At 29.2% G+C, this 25,729-nt stretch overlaps 1 protein-coding gene across 5 annotated transcripts in view; it reads right to left on the bottom strand.

The window, feature by feature from the left end:
- Positions 1-2,739: 2,739 nt before the first annotated feature.
- LOC127152304 (WD repeat-containing protein 7) overlaps positions 2,740-25,729 on the bottom strand; it is a 123,031-nt gene continuing 100,041 nt past the window's right edge. For 3 of the 5 annotated variants that reach the window (XM_051092885.1, XM_051092888.1, XM_051092886.1), the window contains 8 exons: positions 24,486-24,672; positions 18,763-18,801; positions 18,242-18,359; positions 16,376-16,528; positions 16,073-16,155; positions 14,121-14,220; positions 8,331-8,435; positions 2,740-5,112 (listed from right to left, as the gene is read on the bottom strand). In XM_051092885.1, coding sequence (XP_050948842.1) covers positions 4,909-5,112; positions 8,331-8,435; positions 14,121-14,220; positions 16,073-16,155; positions 16,376-16,528; positions 18,242-18,359; positions 18,763-18,801; positions 24,486-24,672 — 989 coding nt within the window. In that variant the 3' untranslated portion in view covers positions 2,740-4,908. The remainder of the gene's footprint in view (positions 5,113-8,330; positions 8,436-14,120; positions 14,221-16,072; positions 16,156-16,375; positions 16,529-18,241; positions 18,360-18,762; positions 18,802-24,485; positions 24,673-25,729) is intronic. The other 2 variants (XM_051092887.1, XM_051092889.1) reach the window with 1 other exon arrangement.

Below are 25,729 nucleotides of genomic sequence, written 5' to 3'. Positions count from 1 at the left end.
AAAATAACTGAATAAATAAATACATTAAAAATAATAAAATAAACAGCATTAAAACGTTTTTAATATCAAAATATAATTTTTGATATCTGCAAAAATAGCAAAATAGTTTAATAACACTAAAATAAAAAGCTATTAATATTTCAAAACTGTAAAGCAAAATTAGCAAAATTATTAAGTGAATACATTTAACGACAACAAAATATAAAACATTAAAAAACGACTAAATAAATCAAATGAAAGCAACAAAATAAAATTGTGACAAAATGTTTGACTTTGAGCTTTTAATACCTGCAAAAATAGCAAAATAAATGAATATATAATTTATTACAAAAAACTAAAATCGCAAAAAAATGCTTTTCATATCAACGTTTGATGTTTGCAAAATAATAATAATAATAATAGTAAAAAAAAAAAAGAATAATATGAATGAATAAATGAATGAATGCAAAATGTCTGAATGAATAAATTAAATGAAAAGACTAAACTAAATAAAATTGCAATAAAATGTTTGAGCTGTTGATATCTGCAAAAGAAGCTAAATAAATAAATAAATAAATATTGATGGAAATAGATATTGACATTATTTTCTCCGGTGAGACACGAACAGTAATTAATGATCATTAGTGAAATTTTGGACTCCAAGATGAGCAAGACATTTGACTGATTATCATTAATTACTGACTCTATAACCTTCATCATCATCATCAGTCCTGCTAATGAGCGTCTCAGATGAAGTTTGAGTGATGTTGATTTCTCCAGCGTGAGTTTGTATTTTCACTCTTCACATGATGAATTCTCGGGCAGCGCTGATAACGGCCATAATATTTCAGACGGAGAGCGTTCGTGAGGACGTGCATCTGTTCTTGCTGACGTTTAGTGAATCTATGAAGCGCTTTCTCGTCACCCTGAGAGGAATAAAATCTCCCCAAAACGGCTGGAAAATAAAATCTTATTTATTCACTCTCAGAAATAACATTAGGCTGGAGAAGAGACTGAAGTAAACTGATGCTCTCTATTAGAGCGAAAACCACTGAAGATCTGTTCACACTGAGAGACGAGAAAAAAAGCCTGAAAATCAAAATGAAGCGTCCCGATGGACTCCTTCACCTGCTGGGTGAATAACAGACCATTTTGTGTCCTGCAGGACTGTTTTTGGTTTTTTTCGATTGATCAAACCAGAACAGTGTTGAGCTGTTGATAAACGCAAAAAACAGCAAATTCAATGAATAAATTTAAAAACCAAAAAATGACTTAAAGACAATAATAAAACAAAACATTTGATGTCTGCAAAAAAGGCAACACAAATGAAAAAAATAAATGAATTAAAAAATAAAACTATAAAAAAACCTACTAAAAAAAATAAATAAAAACAATAAATTAAAACTGTGATAAAATGTCTAACTTCTAGCTGATATGTGCCAAAGAAATAATACGTTAAACAACAACAACTGCAATAAAATGCTCGATATTTGCAAAAATAGCAAAATATTAAAAATTGAGCAGTTGATATTTGCAAAAACATAAATAAATAAAAACAATAAATAACAATAGCAAAAAATAATAAAATATTAAAAATTTTATAAAATGTTTAACTTTGAGCTACTGATATCTGAAAAAGGCAATATAAATTAATAAATAAATGAATTAAAAATTAAATGAAACATTTAATATCTGAAAAAAATAGCTAAATAAATAAATAAATAAAAACAAAAAATTAAAATTGTGATAAAATGTCTGAAACGCCAACGAAATAATAAATTTGCCAAAAAATTAAATAAAATAATATAATATAATAAAAATTAATTAAAGTAAAACAATACAAAAAAAGCTAAATAAAATATTGTAATAAAATGTTTGACTGGGAGCAAGTGATCTGTAATAAATAGGAAAATATTAAATAAATAAATAGAAAAACAAAATACAATTTTGTGCAGTTGATGTCTACAAAAAAAATGCTAAACAAATAAATAAATAATAAAAAAAACAAAACAGAACAACTGCAATAAAATATTTTAAAAGCTACAAAATTGAGCAGAAACATAAATAAATAGATACGTAAATAAAATTAAAACAATAAAAATAACAATAGCAAAAAATAAATGTTAAAAACTTAATAAAATGTTTAACTTTAAGCTGTTGATATCTGGAAAAAAGGCAATATAAATGAATAAATTAAAAACAACAAAATAAAACATTTCATATCTGTGAAAACAGATAAATAACAATAAATTAACATTGTGATAAAATGTCTAACTTTGAAATATATAAATAAAATAGAAAACAACTGCAATAGACTGTGACTGAGCTGTTCATATACCTTTAAAAAAGCCACACAAATAAATCAAAATAACAAAAATTAGATAAAATAAAATATTGTGATAAAATGTGTGACTGGGAGCAAGTGATACCTGTAATAAATAGAAAAATATAAATAAATAAATAGAAAACAACAAAACAATCGCAAAATTTTTTTTTACAAATTTTACAAAAATTGAGCAGTTGATATTTGCAAATAAAATGAAACCAATACAAATAGCAATAGCAAAAAAATAATAAAATGTTACAAATGTAATAAAATGTTTAACTTCGAGCTGTTGATATCTAAAAAAAAAAATAGTAAATGAGCCAACAATAAAATATAAAAACTATGTGTTAGTTACGTAATATCAATTGTTGTTGTGTTTTGAGATGTGTTGAGTGTGGTTCATGTGTTTGTGTGAATGAAACAAACACTAACAGTTGAATCTCACATTTATCTTTATTAACACAATTACACACAAGATTTATTATCCAGATTTGTTGTTCCAGTAACAGCATTAAAGCACAGCCCGATATAGTGAACGTTGTACCATTAATTCTCTCTCACACACACTCACACACACTCACACACACACACACACACACACACACACACTCACGAGTCTTGAGCGTTTCACATCTAATCTACAGATAAAGCGTTTGTATTTACTTCCATTTACACGACGAGTCGCACCAAAGTCGCCTGAACATCGTACAGCCGCGAGAGAGAAAGAGAGAGCAAATAACTAATATATGCAGGGAAAAAATCAATCATCCTATGATTCAAGTTTTGCGTCAGTTCACGGGACGTTCAAGGACTTTTCCATTAGTCTAAACACACATCCTGGGAAAAACAACCTCACACACACACACACACACACACACACACACACACACACACCGGACATCATACAGATCTTATTATGACTTTAAACGTCTCTAAACACTCCAATTTCAGTCTCAGATCTCATGAACGTGACGCAATACACTATTGTTTCTCTGACAGAAGCATAGAGGGGAAAAATGTGTTTTTATTTTCTCAGAGATGTGAAAAGTGTGAACATGCTTCACCTCACAGACAGACACATTATACTCATCCCAAAATCACAAGACAAATAGAAGAAATTAGATTCTGCGTAAGGAAAATAGACTATTTTTGGAGCATTACGATTTAATTATGTTTATTTAATCATTGTTTTTGTAGTTTTATTAATTATTTCAAGAAAAAAAATCTAAATTTAATAAATTATTTGAAATCTTATTTTAGTTTTTTGTTTTTTTCTAATATTATGTACTTATTTTCTTATATTTATATTTAAATTTAATTTAATTTAATTCTGGAATGAATATATTAAGGTAACAGTATCACCCCAAAATCTCAGTATAAATATAAGAAATTATATTTTGCATAAGGACAATTTAGGCTGCTTTTAAAATCATTAAAATTAAATTACTGCATATTCACATAAATGTAATTAATCTTTATGTTTTGGTATTGTGATTACATACATATTGTGTTTTATTTTTTTTAATTTTCACAAAAAAAAATTAAATTATATTTAAGTTAGCTGGTTCGATTACTGAATGCTTATAATTTATATATTTTTTTTATTATTATGAACATTTTTTGCATTGTGAAATATTTTTAATGACAATTTTTAAACACATTTATTACTGAATTATATATATATATATATATATATATATATATATATACACACATTTTATTATTATATATAATAATTTTATTATCAAAATGTTCATTACAGTATGAGACTTATATTACAGAAACAAGAATCTGATTCTGGAAATGTGTTTAATTGTCATTACAAATATTTCACAATGCCAAAAACTTTAATAATCCTACTATTGTTTTTTACAGAAATATAATTTCTTTTTTTTGTTGTTGATTTTGGGAATGAAACCTGCATATATTCAGCTAAAAGTGACTTCTCAAACCTCGAATGCTGTTGTGAAGCCGCAGACGCAGATTTAAATGTCTAATATACACCTCTATCAGTCGATTACAGCAAACGGCGTGCGAGAAAAGCGAATGCGACGGATTTTAAACGTGTATTTCAGTGCCAGTGACGTCACACGAACCAACAACTCACAAAAACACAGACAACAGCAAACCGAAAGAGTTCACGACTACACCACGAGCTCAAAGAAAAATCATTCCTGAAAATAATTCCTATGATACACGATATCACGATATGATTGGAGTCATTCAGTACGAATGAGGATTCTGTGATTATAAATAAGGTCATTTCTCAGTGTCGTCATCGACGGGTTTTTGTTTTTATAGAGCTGGAATGATAAAATAACTTCGGCGAATCAACCGGTGAGATTTTGTGCAAATCAAACAAGAATAAAAATCATAGTAGCTTCATTTGAACAAAACTTCGCTTGACCTTCAAGCACAAAAACACGTTTTAGTGACCTGCAGTCCTTTATCGTCTTCATAAATAGTCAAAACAAGAACAAAACTTCAAACACATTAAATAAAAAGAGGAATGAAACAAACACCGACGGGTGTGGAGAGTGTAAACCAGTTAACAGCTCAGCTGGGAAGGTCAAAGGTCCAAGGTCACGCCGACCCCTGACCCCTCAGACCATGAAGCGGTGCTCTTTGCCGTCGTGGGCCATGAGGATGACGTTGCGGTTGGAGGTCCAGATGAGCCGGGCCAGTTTGAGGGCGTTCTGAGATCCGGGCGACGCCGGCTGGACCGGAGGAACCTGATAGGTTTTAATGCAGCGGAGCTGAGGAGCCGAATTCAACATCCCGATGCTGCCTAACAGAGACGTGTTCATCTGAAACACAGAAAGAGACAGAAACACACAGGATGGTGAATTTAATAATGTATATATCAAGGATCTGCATCATTCAGAAATGAGCCAAAAATGCCTCTACAGTTCAATTCAGCTCCTAAATCTGAAAACAGGAAACAGGTTGCAAACTAGATACAAAGTTGGCATTCGAATTTGAATGTAAGGAAGCAGAATTAAAACAATCAAACTTTAAATATCACCTACAGTAGAAAAACCCTTGACATTTACAATCTTGATGGAGAGATGGAACGATTGACAGATGAATGGATGGAAAGATACTGTATATAGAAGGATGGATGAATGGATGATGGATGGAACAATGGATGGACGGATTGATGGACAGAATGGATGGATGGAAAAAATTATAGTAGGATGGATGACAGATGAACGGAAAATTGAACAATGGATGGATCCGTGGATAAAACGACAGATGATAGAATGATGGATGGATGGATGGATGGATGGATGGATGCATGGACAGACAGAACGATGGATGGATAGATCGATACAAGGATGGATGGATGGATGGATGAAATGATAGTTAAATAGATGGATGAAAGGATAGCTGGATGGATGTGTTGATAGAATGATGGATGGACAGATGGATAGATGGATGGATGATAGATTCATACATTGATAAATGGATGAACCAATGGATGGACAGATAAATAGACAGAATGATGGATGGAGAGATAGACAATGGATGGATGGATGGATAGATATATAGAAGGACGGATGGAACAAGGATGGATGGATAGACAATGATTGATGGATGAATGGATGGATGGATCGATGGATGGATAAAATGACAGTAGGATGAATAGAATGATGGATGGAAAATGGAACAATGGATGGATCTGTGGATAAAACGATGGATGAACGGATGATGGATCGAATGATGGATGGATAGATGGATGGATGATAGAATGATAGATGAATGAATGGGTGGATGGATGATGAGTAGAAGGATGAATGGATGACAGATTCATAAATTGATGAATGGAGGAAATAAAGATAGTTGAATAGATGGATGAAAGGACAGCCGGATGGGTGGACAGAACGATGGATAGATGGATGGAACCATAGTTGGATGGATAGATCGACAGAACAATGGATGGATGGATGGATGGATAGATAGATTGATGGATGGATGGAAAAAGGAACAATGGATAGATGGATAGAATGATGGATGGATGGAATGATAGTTGAATAGGTGGATGAAAAAATAGTTGGATGGGTGGATAGAACGATGAATGGATGGATGGAACAGTTGGATGGAGAGAACGACAGTAGAATGGATGGATAGATGGATAGATAGATACAAAAATGGATGGATGGATAGATAGAATGATGGATGGATGGAAAAAGGAACAATGGATAGATGGATAGAATGATGGATGGATGGATATGTGGATGGAATGATAGTTGAATAGATGGATGAAAGGATAGCTGGATGGATGGGTGGATAGAAAGATAAATGAATGGATGAAACCATAGTTGGATGGAGAGATCGTCAGATCAATGGATGGATAGATAGAATGATTGATGGATGAATGGATGGAACCATAGTTGGATGGGGAAATAGAACAATGGATGGATGGATGGATAGATAGATACAAGGATGGATGGATGTGTGGATGGAATGATGGGACAATGGATAGATGGATGGTGAACAGAATGATGAATGGAACAATGAATGGATGCATGGATAGTATGATGGATGGATGGATGGATGGATGGAATGATAGTATGGATGAAATGATAGCTGGATGGATGGGTGGATAGAATGATGAATGGATGGATTAAACAGTCGAATGGAGAGATCGACAGTAGAGAGGATGGACAGATGGATAGATAGATACAAGGATGGATGGATGGGTGTGTGAATGGATGGGTGGATAGAACGATGAATGGATGGATGGAACCACAGCTGGATGGAGAGATCGTCAGAACGATGGGTAGATGGATGGATGGACGGATGGATGGATGGATGGACGGATAGATGGATGGATGGATGGACAGACAGAATGATGGATGGATGGATGGATGTATGGAACCATAGTTGGATGGAGAGATAGAACAATGGATGGATGGATGGATGGATAGATACAAGGATGAATGGATGGGTGTGTGAATGGATGGGTGGATAGAACGATGAATGGATGGATGGAACCACAGTTGGATGGAGAGATCGTCAGAACGAAGGATAGATGGATGGATGGACAGATAGAATGATGGATGGATGGATGGATGTATGGAACCATAGTTGGATGGAGAGATAGAACAATGGATGGATGGATGGATGGAGAGATAGATAGATACAAGGATGGATGGATGGATGTGTGGATGGAATCATAGTTGAACAGATGGATGAAAGGATAGCTGGATGGATGGATGGGTGGATAGAACAATGAATGGATAGATGGAACCATAGTTAGATGGAAAGATTGTCAGAACAATGGATGGATGAATGGAACCATAGCTGGATGGAGAGACAGAACAATGGATGGATGAACAGACAGACTTGCGGTTCATTAATGTCTCAATTTTATTCTGCTCTGCATCACTGTTTTTGATTCCCTGATATTAAGAATTGATTCAGCTTGAACTGAGAAAGTGAGACACCAGTAACCACATGATCACATACTGCAGAAAACAGACAAAAATCTGAACAAATCTGACAAATCTGAACATGAGATGCCACGTAAGATAAGCAAAACACACACACACACACACACAGGAAGCTCTAGAGTTCCCACACACTGAGTCAGTCAGTCTACATGCGCGCACACACACACACACACACGCATGCGTTCCTCCAGTGCTCCAGAGAGGGGTAGGGCTTCAGCGGTGTCAGACGGCCAGTCGCCCTCATCCCAGCCTGGGCGAGCGAGAGGCGGCAGCCGCGGACGCCTGCGGACCCTGGAGGACTGGAGAATTCATTAGCGCACACACACCATTCAGACGGCTTGGTTTAGCCTTACAGTAATGATACCATTAGCCTGGAAGACATTCTTACACACACACAGGAAGAGAAGAGAAGACGACTCCATGCGTTTCTAAAAGACCTGCTCAGGACAGACACGCTCATGGGACGTCAGCTGCTCTGAGTCTCTATTTAGACGACTGTCCAAAGCTGTTTAAATAGTTTCAGATGAAGTAAAGTACATCACATCAAAAGGAGGTAAAGGGGTTTTTACCTGCCAGAAGGAGATGTGGCTGTCAGCGTTGGAGTAGGTGGCCAGGTAACGTCCGTCAGGTGCGAAGGAAACTGCCGTTATGGGTCCTTTATGCCCGTGAATATGCTGTGGAAATAAAAACAGGCACTGGTTTAGACTCCTATCTCTCTATATCACAGCTAAAACATTTCAATTATGTTCAACCCCTGTTGAAAAACCCATCTCTTCCTGTTCCTGATGGCTTCATGTGGCGAGGCTTTGAATTTGACGTGCTTTACAGTTAAAGAAAAGCCAGAGAGGTCTGCCGAAGAGTGTGTGTGTGTGTGTGTGTTTTTAAGAGCTTTATGGACCATTATGAATCATGGAAGGGGGTCCTACAGCTGCACTAGTGCATTGTGGGATTGAGACTGGTACCACTGTGAAGAAGAGCAGCTTGAACTGCCAGCAGAGAAGATAAGAGACAGATGAAAAGAGACATGTCTCACAAATGTAATTTAAATATTATATAATATTTAATATTAATAAATATTAAAACAAATAAGTGTTTAATATAAATATATGATCACTTTAAAATATACAAATAATACATGTAACATTACACAAAAAATAAATCAACAAATATAAACAAATAAAAATATAATAAATACAAAAAATAAAATAAAAATAATAAAAAAGTGAAATACTAATAATAAAAATAAAATGAAATAAATTTTTTTTAAATTATATTATGTATTATGTATTACATAACGTAATTGTGTATTATAAACATTCTCATTATATCAATATGTATTTCAATATATTTACATATTACATAAAATTAACATCAGAGCATAGTGACTGAATGATTAAATTAATAATAACGTAATAATATAAATATTGTAAATAAAATAAATATTAAAACAAATAAGTGCTTAATATAAATATATGATCACTAATGATGTTATATTTACACGTAACATGATATAAAAATGAAATGAACAAATACAAACAAATACAAATATAATAAACATAATAATACATAATATTTTATTATTATTATTATATTTGAATTAATTAACATTAATTATAACTTAATAAAATAATAATAATAACTGTAGAATATCAACATCTTTATAAAAAATATCAATAAATACTGTTTTATTAATATTATTATTAATCAATATTATGTTATAATTACTTTGAACTACATAAAATCTGCCATAAACAAAAACAGAAAACAAATACATAATTGTATACTATAAATATATATTTTCACTATATAATAAATCAATATTTATTTAATCAGTATTTTCAGATCACCACCTATCCAGTGTTCAGCATCTTTTCTGGCATGTTATACACTCACTTCACATATTATAAATATTTATTCATTATAGTAGCATTTCTTTTAGACTTATGTCATAATGCAATTAGTTTCTTGATTTTAGCATTATAAAACATTTTAATAATTGTGTTTTGTTCAGCTTTATTGTCTAACTTAACATGTTTCCACTGACTAAATTCAGTTTAAATGCATTTTTCTGATCCTTAAAAGCAAACTCTTCAGATAAACACAGACGATATTTTCATAAAACACTGTAAATATTTCACGTTGCAGGACAGCAGAGCATCAGACGTCTGTATAATCACCAGTGAACGTGTGTTTGATCGAATCACGCTGAAATGAACGTCAGCTCATCTTCAGAGCGGCTGTGGGAATGATAAACAGCCGCTGTAACGCAATAATCCGTCCGACCTGTCAGAAAAAACGGCCTCATAACGCAGCCATTCGATTAAAGACACATGCGGCGTTATGAGAGTGGCGCGCTAACGTAATCTCTCGCAATTAAAGATGAAACGCAATGAAAACAGCCTCACCTGACCCGCGTCTCTAATGAAAATCTGACAGCAGAAATAAAGGCACAGAACGCCGGAAATATTGGACTGTCAGATCACGACGCCTCACTGAAAACTTCAGCAGACACAAACACAGTCAAGAGCGACACTCTTCAGGAAAATCAACTACTCGTGACTTTCTGTGCTATGAACAGATGAAGCAGGGCTATTATAGTCAAAACTTAAAGCACACGCACAAAAAAATGAATAAAATAGGGTACTTGAACTAGACTTTAACTTAAACAGAAGCAAAATATTAGAAAAAAAATCTTACGCTTACTACATTTCAGCTACTTTCCTAAAATAAAAAAATTAAAAAATAAATAAATAAATAAAGAGTATATATAATAACTATATAAACACACAAAAATAATATTATTAAGAAAAAAAACTAAAACACAACAAAAATACTAATACTGTAACTAAAATAAAAATAAAAACTACTTTTAAAAACTATAATAGTACCTCACTGATACTAAAATAGCACTGTTATGAAGTTTAAAAAATACTATTAAATAAATACATCCACATTAAATATTTATTTAAGTTTAAACCATTTTCATAAGTGTGATTTAAAATAATAATAATAATAATGATAATAATAATAATAATAATAATAAAAAAAAAAAAAATTACAAATACACAAAAATACAACACAAATACTAAAACTGTTACTAAAATAAAAAAAACTACTTTAAAAAACCATTATAGTACCTCATTGATACTAAAATAGCACTGTCATGAAGTAAATAAATATATGCACATTAAATATTGATGAGTTTAAACCATTTTCACAAGTGTGATTTAAAATAATAATAATAATAATAATATTACAAAACAAAAAGAAAAAAAAAAAAAAAAAAAAAAAAAAATCACAAAAACACAACAAAAATACTAAAACTGTTACTAAAATAAAATAAAAACTACTTTTAAAAACTATAATAGTACCTCATTAATACTAAAATAGCACTGCCATAAAGTTCTATCAAGTAAAATCCTATCAAATAAATACACACACATTAAATATTTGAGTTTAAACCATTTTCACAAGTATGTGATTTAAAATAATACTGAATGATTAAATTAATAATAATGTAATAAAAATACAAATATTGTAAATAAAATAAATATTAAAACAAGTGTTTAACAAAAATATATGATCACTATAAAATATACAAATAACATTATTATTATTATTATTATTATATTTACATGTAACAGTGCGTTAAAAACTAAATACACTAAACAAATATAATAATAAAAATAAAAAATTAACTATAATATCAACACATTATATATTAAATTTATAAAATATATCAGTATATACTGTTTTATAATTATTATTAATCAATATGTTATAATTACTAAGAACTAAAGCATAAAATCTGCCATAAACACAAACAGAAAATAAAATAAATATAATTTTATAATTAAAGACTTTTTTTTGTTCATCTCTCAATCATCATTGGATTGCACTGCATCATATGTTTGGATTATTTCAATCTCATCTTAGACATTATTGAAGACATCATTTTTAGATCATATTTAGATCATTTTATGTCACAGTTATAAAGATCTCATTGATTTACATTACAAGCATCTGCAGCAAATTCATATTTTTGCTCAGACAAGTTTCATACATGTCAATCAAACAGTCATTTCCTGTTTAAGTGGGCGGACCAGAATAAACTGCGATGTGAAGCGGACTACATGATGCGACGACTTATATGAACAATATATCGACCAACACAACAAAACAAACACACAGGAAGAGCTGATGGGAAAATGTGCTCCATCAGGAAACACTAACAACACACACACACACACACACGCACGCACGCACGCACGCACGCACACAAACACAGCGTTTAATTAGTAAATGCAGGAGATGCCTGACGTCCGGCCGACCACTTCACAGATCAAAGGAAGGACAGATGGCTGTGCGGACCGGACATACACACACACACACACACTTGTATATGTGGTTATGGGGACTATGGAGAGTCCCCATAAACCACATATACAAGTATGTGTGTGTTTTGTATTGTACTGTAATGAGTGTGTGCGTGTGTGTGTGAGACAGTTAGATTGGGCCTCGCAGCTGAATTGATTGAAGGATTGATTTTAGGCTGTTTACAGTTCTCCAGATCAGATCTCTGTGAAATCGCTGTCTGGGGACCCGACGATCAGATCATATGCACATCCCATAATGCTCTGGCCACGGAGACGCACGATCACTGATCGCATGATCTTCATCGGGGATTGAAACAGGGTGTGAGACATTCTTTTAAAACTGTTTTTGTAAAAATAATTAATAGACATTACGGTGCAAAGTTTAGTAAGGTGTTTTTAAAAAAAATAATTAATACTTTTATGCATCAAGGAAGCATTCAATTGATCAAAAGTGACAGTAAAGACTTGTTACAAAAGATTTCTATTTCAAATGCTGTTCTTCTGAACTCTTTTCATCTGTGAATCCTGAAAAATAAAATGTATGATGGTTTCCACAAAAAATTGTGCTGCACAAATGTTTGTTGAGCAAATCAGCATATTAGAATGATTTCTGAAGGATCATGTGACTTTGAAGACTGGAGCAATGATGCTGAAAATTCAGCTTTGATCACAAAAATAAATAGTTTTTAAGGGATATTCACATAGAAAACAGCTATTTTAAATTAAAATAATATTTCAGAATTTTACTGCTTTTACGGTATTTTTGATCAAATAAATGCATCCATGGTGAGCAGAAGTACGACAGCATTTTAGTGTCACATTACAGAATACAAAAAAAAAAAAAAAAAAATCAAGAATAAAGTAGAAATTATGAGAATAAAGTTGAAATATTTTGAGAATAAAGTCAAAATTCATCTTTATTCTCAAAATATTTCAGCTTTATCCTCGAAATAATTTTACTTTATTCTTTAAATATTTCAACTTTATAAAGTTGAATCAAGTTTATCCTTATAATATTTCAACTTTATTCTCGAAATATTTCAACTTTATTCTCGAAATATTTCAACTTTATTCTCATAATATTTCAACTTTATTCTCGAAATATTTCAACTTTATTCTCGAAATATTTCAACTTTATTCTCATAATATTTCAACTTTATTCTCGAAATATTTCAACTTTATTTTCATAATATTTCTACTTTATTCTCATAATATTTCAACTTTATTCTCGAAATATTTCAACTTTATTCTCATAATATTTCAACTTTATTGAAATATTTCAACTTTATTCTCATAATATTTCAACTTTATTCTCAAAATATTTCAACTTTATTCTTATAATATTTCTACTTTATTCTCATATTTCAACTTTATTCTCGAAATATTTCAACTTTATTCTCATAATATTTCAACTTTATTCTCGAAATATTTCAACTTTATTCTCATAATATTTCTACTTTATCCTCGTAATATTTTGACTTTATTCTCGTAATATTTCTACTTCATTCTCAAAATATTTCGACTTTGTTGCAATATTTCTACTTTATTCTTGAAATTTTGACTTTATTCTCTTTTTTTTTTTACACATTTTTTAATGTGGCACTAAAACACCGTCGTACAGAAGAGACTTCTATAGCCTGTCCACTGTTTTGACTTCTGTGTGTGTGTGTGTGTGTGTGTAGGTCTGTCTTATCAACTCAACCCAGAGGCAGTGTGTTTCTCTGACAGAGTATTACTGAAACACACACAGAGCTCAGAGCGATCATGTGACCCCAGCTGTGACATCACGGTCACCTGGGCTCGTGTTCACGATGCTGGATCGGATCGATCGCACAATCTCTGTCCCTGCAGGGCAGCGGTTCCCATCATGCACCTCTGCCCGCTCACACCTGCCCTCTGCCCTCTGCCGGACACCTGCACGTCAGGTGAGCGCCACCCCACCGGCACCCATCCAGACTCACCGCAGAGACGCCGTGCGCTTACCTGGCATTTTCCAGTGCGAACGTCATAAAGGGCCACTGAACCCTGACGGGCGCCGACAGCGATACGATAACTGCGATCGCAGTACGCCACCATATAAAACCTGCAGAGAGACAGATGAAAGATTCGTGAGAGAAAACACGGCTGCATACTGATTCACAGAATCACACGCTACTGCAGTATGTTCAGTGTGCTCCACTTGCCCGTCTATTTCTAGTGAGATAAATCAACCATGCATTTTTTTTATTAAATTACCACCACAAAAAATTCTTTAATACTTTTAATATACTTATTATTTATTTATTAATAATTAATAAATAATTAATTGTAATGTATTTCATCATTAATATTTTTATTACATTACTATTTTTTTTAAATATTGGCTTTAAGACATTGTGTTTAATTAAATACATTTTTTTGTACACAAAATTCAATTAAAATATAAACTGTTACTTATAATGGAGTCATAATAAATAATATTAAACAAGTAATAAATAAATAAATATTATTTAAATTATTTTAATACTTTTTTCCTCCAAAAATGTTAAATTTAAATACATTAACAAAATTATTTAAATTATTATTTTTTTCCAAGATGAACTTTGTAGATATTTTCTTTAATAATAATAATAAAAAAAAATCCAAAATGCAAAATAATCACTTATTTCTGAGGTAATGAAATGGCATGCTAAATTAGTACATTAGCATACTAAAGATCGAAAAACATAATGTTGCATATTTCATATGCCTCGTAATGGTAATATGCAAATTGGAATCAGTCTATATAAGGATATGCATCAATCGCTGTCACCTGAGGTTTGACCTTTGACCCTTAGAGATCAATGAGCTGCTCGTTTGAGTGTCATCAGTTTTATAAGTATATCAGTGTCCAATTAATAAAAACGCTTGTTAGTAATCAGTGCCGGTGATGCTAAAATCTAAAGTCGCTGTTACTAATTACTTTGACTAGATTATAACGGAATCTGAACATACATCTGCAATACTCACTACTTTACTCATCAATTTGTTTCTAGAATCTTAGTAAAAAACGTATAGAAATCATATTTAGTATTAGATGTTAAATTATAATTATAGAAGTTATATTATTATATAGTTCAAAACTAATTAAAAATAAAACTATTTAAATAGGTTTTAATAAAATAAAATAAAATAAAATAAAATATTAGAAATATTGCCTTGGCAACTAACTGAAATAGGCTGAAGTACTAAAATTACTGACTTAAAACTACATCTGAAACTGAACTAAACCAAACTAAAACTGACATAAAAATAAAACTAAATCAATTTAGAAATATAAAAAAAAACTAATAAAAAGACCAAAACCACATAAGAATATTAAAAAATGAAAATGAAAATAAAAAACGAAAAACTAAAAATAAAAAAATATATAAAATTGTTCATTATAACAAAGTCATAATAATTCATATTTAACAAGTAATAAATAATTAAATATTATTTAAATTATTTTAATACATTTTTCCTAAAAAAAAAAAGTTAAATTTAAATACATAAAAAAACATAAATTGTATTAACATTTTTTTTTTTCAAAACAAATTTTGTAGACATTTTTTTCATAAAAAAAAAAAAAAAAAATCCAAAATGCAAAATAATCACTTATTTCTGAGATAATAAAAAGGCCTGCTAAATTAGTACATTGGCATAATAATGATCAAAAAAATAATAAAAATGACAAAACCACAAAAGTTAGAAAGTTACTAAAATCAATGCAGAAATATAAAAAAAAATTATGAAATATCAAAACCACATAAAAAAAATTACAAAATTAAAATGAAAATAAAAAATAAAAATCGAAATAACAAGAATAACAATATGTACAAATATGCACTAGACAATTATAAAAAAAAAAAAAAAATGAAAATATAAAATGAATACTAAACATATATATGTATGTAAATTCATAAACACAAACTGACCTGCAGATGGCTGGGAAACACTCGGACAGGCCTTTCTTCTTCACTAGAGATCCTTCAATACAGTACATGATGATGTCCATCACCTGCAGGACACATGAGTGATTGTGTTGGTTATTTTACATCAACTAGTCAAATGATTCACATTATTTGACATTATGGACCTGTTTCTGTAAAATGCCTTCAAGCAGGATCATTCAGAGTCCCACTGGAGCTGTAGAACAGCAGCTCTGTATAATCAGATGATGTTTTTGTGTAAGGTAAACTCTAGTGTAGTTGTGTTAGCGGTAGCATGTGTTTGCGTACCTCCACCAGCAGGTCCACCACATCGGACGGCATTTTCTCGATGAGAATCTCGATGACGCGCAGGATTTCTGTTTTGGCGCGAGCGAGAGTCGTGGTGTGAACGTTCTGTTGAGACTGAGAGCCCTGGGACTGCATCGCTGTGTGTCTGTGAACCTACACACATCACGTCAATGAAAAACAGATTAAATCATTTAAGACATAAGACATTTTAGTGAAATTTGTGGTTTTATGCACATATCTGTGTTGTGTGTGTGCATCATGTGTATTTTTATACATACATCTTAGTATGTCATCAAAAAAAAAAAAAAAACTCTTTAAAAAACTTTTTAAAAACGATATATATTAAATTATTAAAGCATTTTTCTCATTTTTCTGCTAATTTAAAAAAATGCATAATTATAATAAACAATGTTATGTTATATTATATTTACATTATATTATATATGAATTTGCTAATTTTTCTAATTAAAAAAAAATGAATAACAATTTTAACTTTTTAAAATTTATATATAATTATTATATTATATTATATTATATTATATTATATTATATTATATTATATTATATTATATTATATTAATGCATAAAAACCCTTCATTTTAAGCATTTTTAATTTGCTCATGTTTCTACAATTTATATATATATATATATATATATATATATATATATATATAAAAGAAAAATTCAGTTTAACATTTTAGAATTGTTAACATTTTTTAATTTACCACTTTTAATTAAGCATTTTAACATTTAGCATAATTTTAGCACTTTTAATTTGCTAATTTTTCCACTAATTGAAAAAAATGAACAACAATTTTAATAATATTACATTATATTATATTAAATTATATTATATTATATTATACTGATTAAAAAAAAACTCTTTAAAAGGATGAACATTTTTTAAACTATATTATATTATAGATATTTTTATGCATAAAAAACTCTTTAAAGTAATAAAAATAATTTTAGTATTTTTACTTTGCTCATTTTTCTACTAATTTAAAAAAAGAATAATTTCAAATAACAGTATTATATTATATCATATTAAAAAAACTTTAAAATGATTAACTTTTAAAAACGATATTATATTATAAATATTTTGATGCATAAAAAACTTTGAAAAGTAATAAAAATTCAGCTTAGTATTTTTAATTTGCTCAATTTTCTACTAATTAAAAAAATTAATAATTTTAAACAATATTATATTATATTATATTATATTGGATTAAAAAAAACTCTTTAAAAGGATGAACTTTTTAAAAACTAATATTATATTATATTATATTTTTATGCATAAAAAACTCTTCGAAAAGTAATAAAAATTCAGCTTAGTATTTTTAATTTGCTCTTTTTTTTTTTACTAATTTACATTTTTTTATAACAATTTCAAATAACAATATTATATTAAATAATATTTTTATGCATAAAAACTCTTTGAAAAGTAAAAATTCAGTTTAGTATTTTTAATTTGCTAATTTTTCTACTAATTAAAACTATTTTTCAAATAACAATATTATATTATATTATATTATATTATATTATATTGGACAAAAAACTCTAAAATGATGAACTTTTTAAAAACTATATTTTAAATTATTTTATTATATTATATATACTTTAATGCATAACAAAACTCATCAAAAAGTAATAAAAAAATCAGTTTAGCATTTTTAATTAGCAATTTTTTTCTACTAATTTAATCAAATGAATAACTATTTTAATAAAAAAAAATAATTTGATATACTTTTTTATAGGTTAATTTTGTTCGAAATTCTATTATGCCATTTATGAGTCATAATAAATGTGTGATAAATGAATAAAAACTGAAATGTTATTCTGTGCATGTGTGTGTGTGTTTGTCACCTCTCGTGCGATGGTGGTGATGAAGGCGGGCGGTCTGGCGGTGGCGATCAGTGAGAGGGCGTGACGGGCCGATCGGGCCGAATCAGCGGCGGGGCTCAGAGGAAGACCCATTGAGATGCTAAACACACAAATATAGAGTCAAACCATTAGACACACATTATAATGGGAGCCTGGGGTCAATGGAGTCACTCACACACATCACCACACACACACTGATCTACATCTGTAAGAGGCCCCGTGTTAACAAATCACCCGTGAGTGTGTGTGTGAGTGTGTGTGTGTGAATATGCATCAGGACACACAGAGCGACTCATGCATGACAGCATGTGATCAAAGTGTGTGTCAGGACTTTAATGTTCCCTGTGACACGCGTGGCTAAAACACGCTAACACACACGACACAACCAGAAACCCTGCTGACCGACAGAGAGACAGAGAGAAAATCAACTAACCCAAACCCTGCTGACCGACAGATAGAGAGCGAGAGAGAGAGAGAGAGAGAGAGAGAGAGAATTAACTAACCGGGTCAACAGACAACTGGACAGATGAGCGAGAAATACACTGTGTGAAAAAATACAGAATAACAATGAAAATAAATGCTTTTATTTTAAGACATGAGTGCAACATATTCTCAAAGAAAAAAAATTCTAAATATTCTCAAAATAAAAAAAGCCACATTCCTGAAACTAGTTTTCAATTTTACTGATTCATTAAATTATTTATATATAAAAAAAAACACACAACTTATGCAGATAAATCACTATGTTCTATGATGAACATATCTTTAATTAAAATAAAATTGTCTTTTGGTTACATATTCAAAACTGTCAAGTTGGTATAACCATCTGTTTTAATTATCGAGGTTTTAAAAAAATAAATATTAAATATTTATATATGATATGACACAATGCGATACAATATACTTTTATTTTACTTATATAAAATGTGACTTTTTTAAAAAAATATATTATATATATTATACTATATTACATAATTTTATATATTATAACTTTTATGGATCCAACTTAAACTTTAAAAAAAGTATATTCAATTATTTTATTATATTTTATTATATACACTTATGCATAAACTCTTCAAAAATTAATGAGAAAACAAATAAAAAAAATTAAAAATATGATGTTTTCAAAAATTATATTATATTATATTACATTATATTATATTATATTATTTTTATGGATAAAAAAGGACTAACTTTAAAAAAAAGTTATTTATTTTTTATTTATTTTTATTATTAATTATTTTATTATATTTTATTATATATACTTTTATGCATTAAAAAAACTCTTCAAAAAGTAATGGTTAATCATTTTAATGTTTACAAAAAAATAATTAATTTAAATAAAACCTACATTAAATATACAAATAAAACAACATTTATTTTATTTATATCCTCCAAAATATTCTTTTCACTTTTACTGATTCATTAATTTATTTATTAAAAAAAAAACAAATGAAATTATAAATTATATTATATTATATTATATTATATTTTTATGGATAAAAAAACAAAACCTTTAAAAACACAACCTTTAAAAAAATGTATGTTAAATTATTTTTTTATATTTTATTACATATACTTTTATGCATATAAAAAAGTAATGGTTAAGTAACGGTTAATCATTTTAATGGTTAAATAAAAGTTTAGTTATTAAAAAAAAATGTCTAATTACTTTAAATTTTTAAATAACACAATTTTTACATTTTATTTTATTTTATTTTATTTTTTGGGGAAAAATCCATTTAATTCTCCCCAAATTCAGCTTTTTCAATTTAATTTTTTTTTGGATTTCATTTCTATTTTAAATTTTCCAGGATTCTATTTTAATGGTTAAATTTAATTTAAATAAATTAAAATGAAATATAAAAATAAAAATATTACTCATTAATTTAAATCATGAAACTGTTACAATTTAACAATTCAGAAAAAAAAAATGCAACAATTAAATTTTAGGGATTCAGCTCACATATAAAATGACAACAACTAATGAACAGAAGAGATGGAGATGTAAGAGAAAGCGAGCGTGTGAATTGGCTCAGATCTCTCGACTGACGGGATTATTCCTAAAATCACTCGCATCCCGCACAGAAACTCAATCCAGCGCTCGTGTCGATAACCCGCGTTCAAAGGCAGCGAGATCTCGCTCAAAGCCTCTGTTTTAATGAACATATGAGCTTTCTGTATAAACCGTTTGAAAACAGTGGAAAATATAAAAATATATTTAAATGTCCATTCAGTTGTTGTGAAATAATCAAACTAAATGCTAAAACATTTATAAGAAATCTGTGATTGACTTCTATGTAACATGAGTAAGTTGTAGCTTTACAAACTAGAGTTTCAAAGTATCTTTACCACTGCTGTGTGTGTAATTGAGCTAATGAATGAGTCTCTAAAGCCGAGCGCTTCCTCGATCCGTCAATATCTGATCAATCACTTTGATCTCAGGAGCGTCAGCATAAAATATGAGTCACCGGAGAGAAAGAAAGAGATGGAGAATATCAGAGACGAGGAAGATGCTGGGTGTTTTCTTTATCCTTTTGTGCTGTGTTGAGCGATACAGACAAATCACATCTTTTTTTATTTTATTTTAAATTTTATTTGATATTTTATTACATTATATTTTATTTTTAATTTAATTTAATTTAATTTAATTTAATTTTTTTGGGGAAAAATACATTTCATTTCATTTCATTTTCATTTGAAAATTCCCCAGATTCAGTTTTAATGTTTTATTTAATTTTAATAAATAAAACACATGACTAATTAATAGAAATCAATAAACTGTTACAAATTAACAAAAATTGAGAAAAAAGTAACAACAATTAATTTTTAGGACCCCGATTTTCATTATATTTTTTCTAGATTTTGCTTTTTTTTTTTCATGTAATTTAATGTAAATCAATTTTAGTAATCAAAAAACATGTCTAATTAATCAAAATCATAAAGCAAACACAATTTACTAACATTTTGTTTATTTTTTTTGATTGTATTATTTATTTATTTTATTTTTTTTAACATTTTCTGTTTTTGATTCTGTCTTTTATTTAAAATTTTAATAATTTGTAATAATAATAATAATAATAATAATATATATATATATATATATATATTTATTTTTTATTTATTTATTTTTTTATTTTTTTTTTCATTTTTTCAGTAATTCTGTGTTGTTTGTTTTGATTTTTCTGGATTTATGTTGATAAAAAACATTTTTCCCTATTTTTTTTCTTTCTTTTTTTCAGTGTAAAGGAGAATTTACTTTTGCAGAAATAGTTAAAAGAGCTAAACACTATATTTCTGGTAAATGAAATAAATAAATATATTCATTAAGATATATCTAAATATGCATGTATGCACATATCATATTTTTGTTTTATTTGATATAATGATAAATATATAATTCTATTGTTAATATTTGTATGTACATAAGAAGTATATTTTTCATAAATTAAGATTATTTAAAATTATTATTATTAGTTAAAAATGATTTATCTTCCCATCATGCTGTAGAAATAGATCAAATAAACAACTAAACACTTTGGTAAAATAAAATAAAATAAAATGAAATAAAAAAAAAAAAACATAAAAAAATAATACATAAAATAAAATAAAAAATAAAATAAAATAAAATGGATCGAGATTATTTATGCATCTTAAATATAGAAATATCTTCCCATCATGCTGAGTCTAAAGTAGCAGCTAAATCATGGTAATTAAAATAAATAAATAAATAAATAAATAAATAAATAGTATCTATCTATCTATCTATCTATCATTTTTTGTACATTTAAAACTAGCTACACTTAGGTTAATTTAATGTTATATAATAATTAATTTAGCCAGCATGTTATATTTCTGGTCTCTGGCCTTTTTAACTGCACCTGTACAGATTTCATAAAACATTCAGCCGAATGAACGGAAACAGCGGAAGCGTCGCTCTCGTCCAGCGTCTCACTTCCTGTCTCTCTCTAACTAAAGGTCTTTCAGTGGCGCTAAATGGATTTGCCGTTTCCAAAGCAGATAACGTTGCCCTGTTTCAGTCTGGGGGTCAAAAAAAAACATCATCTTCATCATCATCATCGTCCGGCTCAAAAGAAAGAGTGGAAGACTCACATGTACGGCGCACGTAATCACGGCTGAAAAATGAGCGCCATTTGGCTCTAACGGCATTAGCACGCGCTCCGCGCAGACATATTTGTACTCATAATAAATTTTTTTAGGGTCGGGTTTCGTCTTAACGAGGTGAGCGCGGGCTGGGGGGGTCAGGCTGGACGGTAACCTGGTTTGCGGGCGTTCGGGCGCGGAGGTGAAGGCCCAGACGTATGGGTTTCCTCTTACGGTTGGAGGTCTCCACCATCCTGAGGACGAGACATCATTACATCATATTAATGGGCTCCAATCAAATTAAAGCCTGCCTCTCATCTGTCAGGGGGAAACGCCGGCGCGTTCAGGAGAATCTGGAGAACAGCTGTGAAGGATTTTAGATGCAGCTCAACTGATTCAGGACTGTTAGTGTTTGTCCAGTCTCTTAAACGTTAACTGCGGCTGCTCATGTTGAGCGTTTCAAAACCCCTGCGGACTAAGCAAGGGCCCTATGATATCCGTTTTAGTTTTTAACCAAATTTCTTTTTTTATTTTAATATTTCTAGATTTTGTTGTTTTATTCCCCCATCCCCATTTTATATGTTCTACATTTCATTTTAATGGTTAAATTACATTTTTAGGTATAAAAAAACATGTCTAATTAATTGAAATCATAAAACGTACATAATTTATTTTATTTTATTTTATTTTATTAAAAAAAAATCCATTTTATTCTCCCCAAATTCTGTAGGGTTTTTTTTTTTGGTTGTAATTTTTCTGGATTTCATTTAATTTCCATTTAAAATTTTCCCCAGAAAATTCTACTTTAATTCTACTTTAACGGTTAAATAAAATGGTCTAATTAATTGAAATCATAAAACTTACACAATTTAACTAAATTTTATTTTATTTTATTTTTACATCTAAGTTATTTTATTTTTATTTATATTTGAAAAAAAAAAAAAAAAATCCATTCTCCCCCAGTTCTTTTTTCTGGATTTCATTTCATTTCCATTTTAAACTTTAATGGTTGAATTTACTTTTAATAAATAAAAACATACGCCTAATTAATATAATCATGAAAATGTCACAATTTAACAACAATTCAGAAAAAAGTAACAAAAATGTATTTTTAGGGCCCTATGAAATTCTTTTTTTCCCTCCTTTTTTCCCCCAATTTTTTTTGTTTTGTTGTTTTTTTTCAGATGTTTTTTTTTCATTATTCTTTTTTAGATTACATTTTATTGTAATTTAATGTAATTCCATTTAAGTAAACTTTAGTAATCAAAAACCATGTCTAATTATTTAAAATGATAAAACATACACAATTTACTAACAATTAGTATTTTTATTTTTATTTTATTATTATTATTATTATTATTATTTACTTTTACATTTTTAGGGTCCTCTGAAATAGGGTCCCAAATTCCAAGTTTTCCATTTTAATTTTTCTGGATTCATTTTTATTTTTTATTTTTTTATTTTCTTTTTTCTGTTTTATGGCTAAATTAATTTTTCGTACTTGATATGCATGTCTAATTCATTGAAAAATAATTTTAATAAATAATAAAGAAATATATATATCTTATATATATATTTTTTATTTATTTATTTTTCTGGATTTATAATTTTTCTGGATTTATGATTTAATCCAAATTTACTAGCAATAACGGTGGTTATTAAATAATGGCATAAATATATTAACAATTTATTCAATCTTTTAAAATATAACTAAAGGAAAGTTAAGAATTCATACTTTTTTTTAGCAAAAAAGTGCTGCACAATAGAAGCTTACTGTAATAAAATGTGGAAGAAAAATGGTGGTATTCCTTAAAAAATTCCTTAAAGTTTGGATAATATTCTCATCATTACTATTACAAAGAGAAGTAGCGTACAATACTACTATATTTGAGTCATAATTTCTTCATGTTAAACCGAACTTTTATTTTGACAGCTTGTAGTGAAGATCTCTTCTGAATATCTGAAGATACGTTTTCTCAAATGTAAGGTGTCCGAAGTGACTCTCAGGTCTCTCTTGATGAGGTCAGTTCATGATTTGTGATTTGATTTATTCATCTAAACTATGTCAAATTCCCTAAGATTCAGTGTTGTACAGTAAACTGTATGTAGATGCGTGTCTCACTTGGACAGCTGTTTCTCGGCGTCGGCGCAGAGCTCCAGCAGACCCATGAGAACCGCCGACACGTCCATATACGGCTCCCACACCGTGAACCCGCGGCCGATCAGATCGATGGCTGTGCGGCGGATGGTGCTGTGGGCCGGCAGCTTGGGACTGGGCGGCTGGAGGAGGAGGAACGTCAGAGCTTTACCTGAGAGACAGAGAGAGAGAGACGGTTATTAATATCCATATTGAGCGGAGCCGTTATCAGGACCGTCTGCAGGTCTGTAGGCAGAAATATTGATGCTCAGCTAATATAACATCAGTCACTACACACATCAACATAATGTCACATGCATCTCAACACGGTAGAAAATTAGGTGTCAAAAGCTACATTTAAGCCCAAAATAAACCAAAGTAAAGGGTTTTTTGTACACAGTGTGGTAGACAAAAGAACAAATCTAACTGAAGAGGAAATCAAGTAAACAAAAACAAAAAATGTAAATATGAAAAAATGGTAACAAAATAAATATTTAAAATAAATTAAAATAGCAATTAAAGAAAAAGGTTTAAAAGATAAAATAGTTAAAAATAAGAAACAGAAAATATTAAAAATATATATAAAAAATAAAATAACTTAAATAAATGCGTTATATATATGTTATATATATATATATATATATATTTTTTTTTTTTTTTCTTTTTCATTTATTATCTTAAAAAAAATGTAAAAAAAATGTAAAAAAAAATAATTTAACATTAATTTCAGATGATTCATATTTTTTTTAATGATTTTTAATTTTTGTAATTCTAGCAACCACTAACCAACCAACGAACAAAAATAAATAAATAAAATAAAAAATAAATATATAAAAAGAAGACATAAAATAAATATTAAAATAAAATTTAAAAAGTTTAAATATATATATATATATATATTTTTTTTTTTTTTCTCCCATTAAGGGGACAGGATCCGGAAATGGACCGGATCTGGAAAAGTTAAATATTTCTGTACAAATATGTACGGAAATATTAAAAGATACAAATATTTCAGATTTGCCACTATTTCTAGGTCACTAATAAAAAAGGGAACTAAAAAAATTCAAATGGAAAAAAAAAAATATTCCATTGTCAGTAAATCAGTAATTAGTTAAAAAAAATATAGTTTAAATAAAAGTTTAAATAGTTAAATAATTAGAATAGTTAATTACTTAAAAAAAATAAAAAATATAAAAAAATAAAAATAATAAAAATATAATTTAAATAAA

This window comes from Labeo rohita, chromosome 21 (assembly GCF_022985175.1).
Source record: "Labeo rohita strain BAU-BD-2019 chromosome 21, IGBB_LRoh.1.0, whole genome shotgun sequence".
Classification (NCBI taxonomy): Eukaryota; Metazoa; Chordata; class Actinopteri; order Cypriniformes; family Cyprinidae; genus Labeo; species Labeo rohita.
This window is presented reverse-complemented; position numbering and strand designations above follow the sequence as displayed.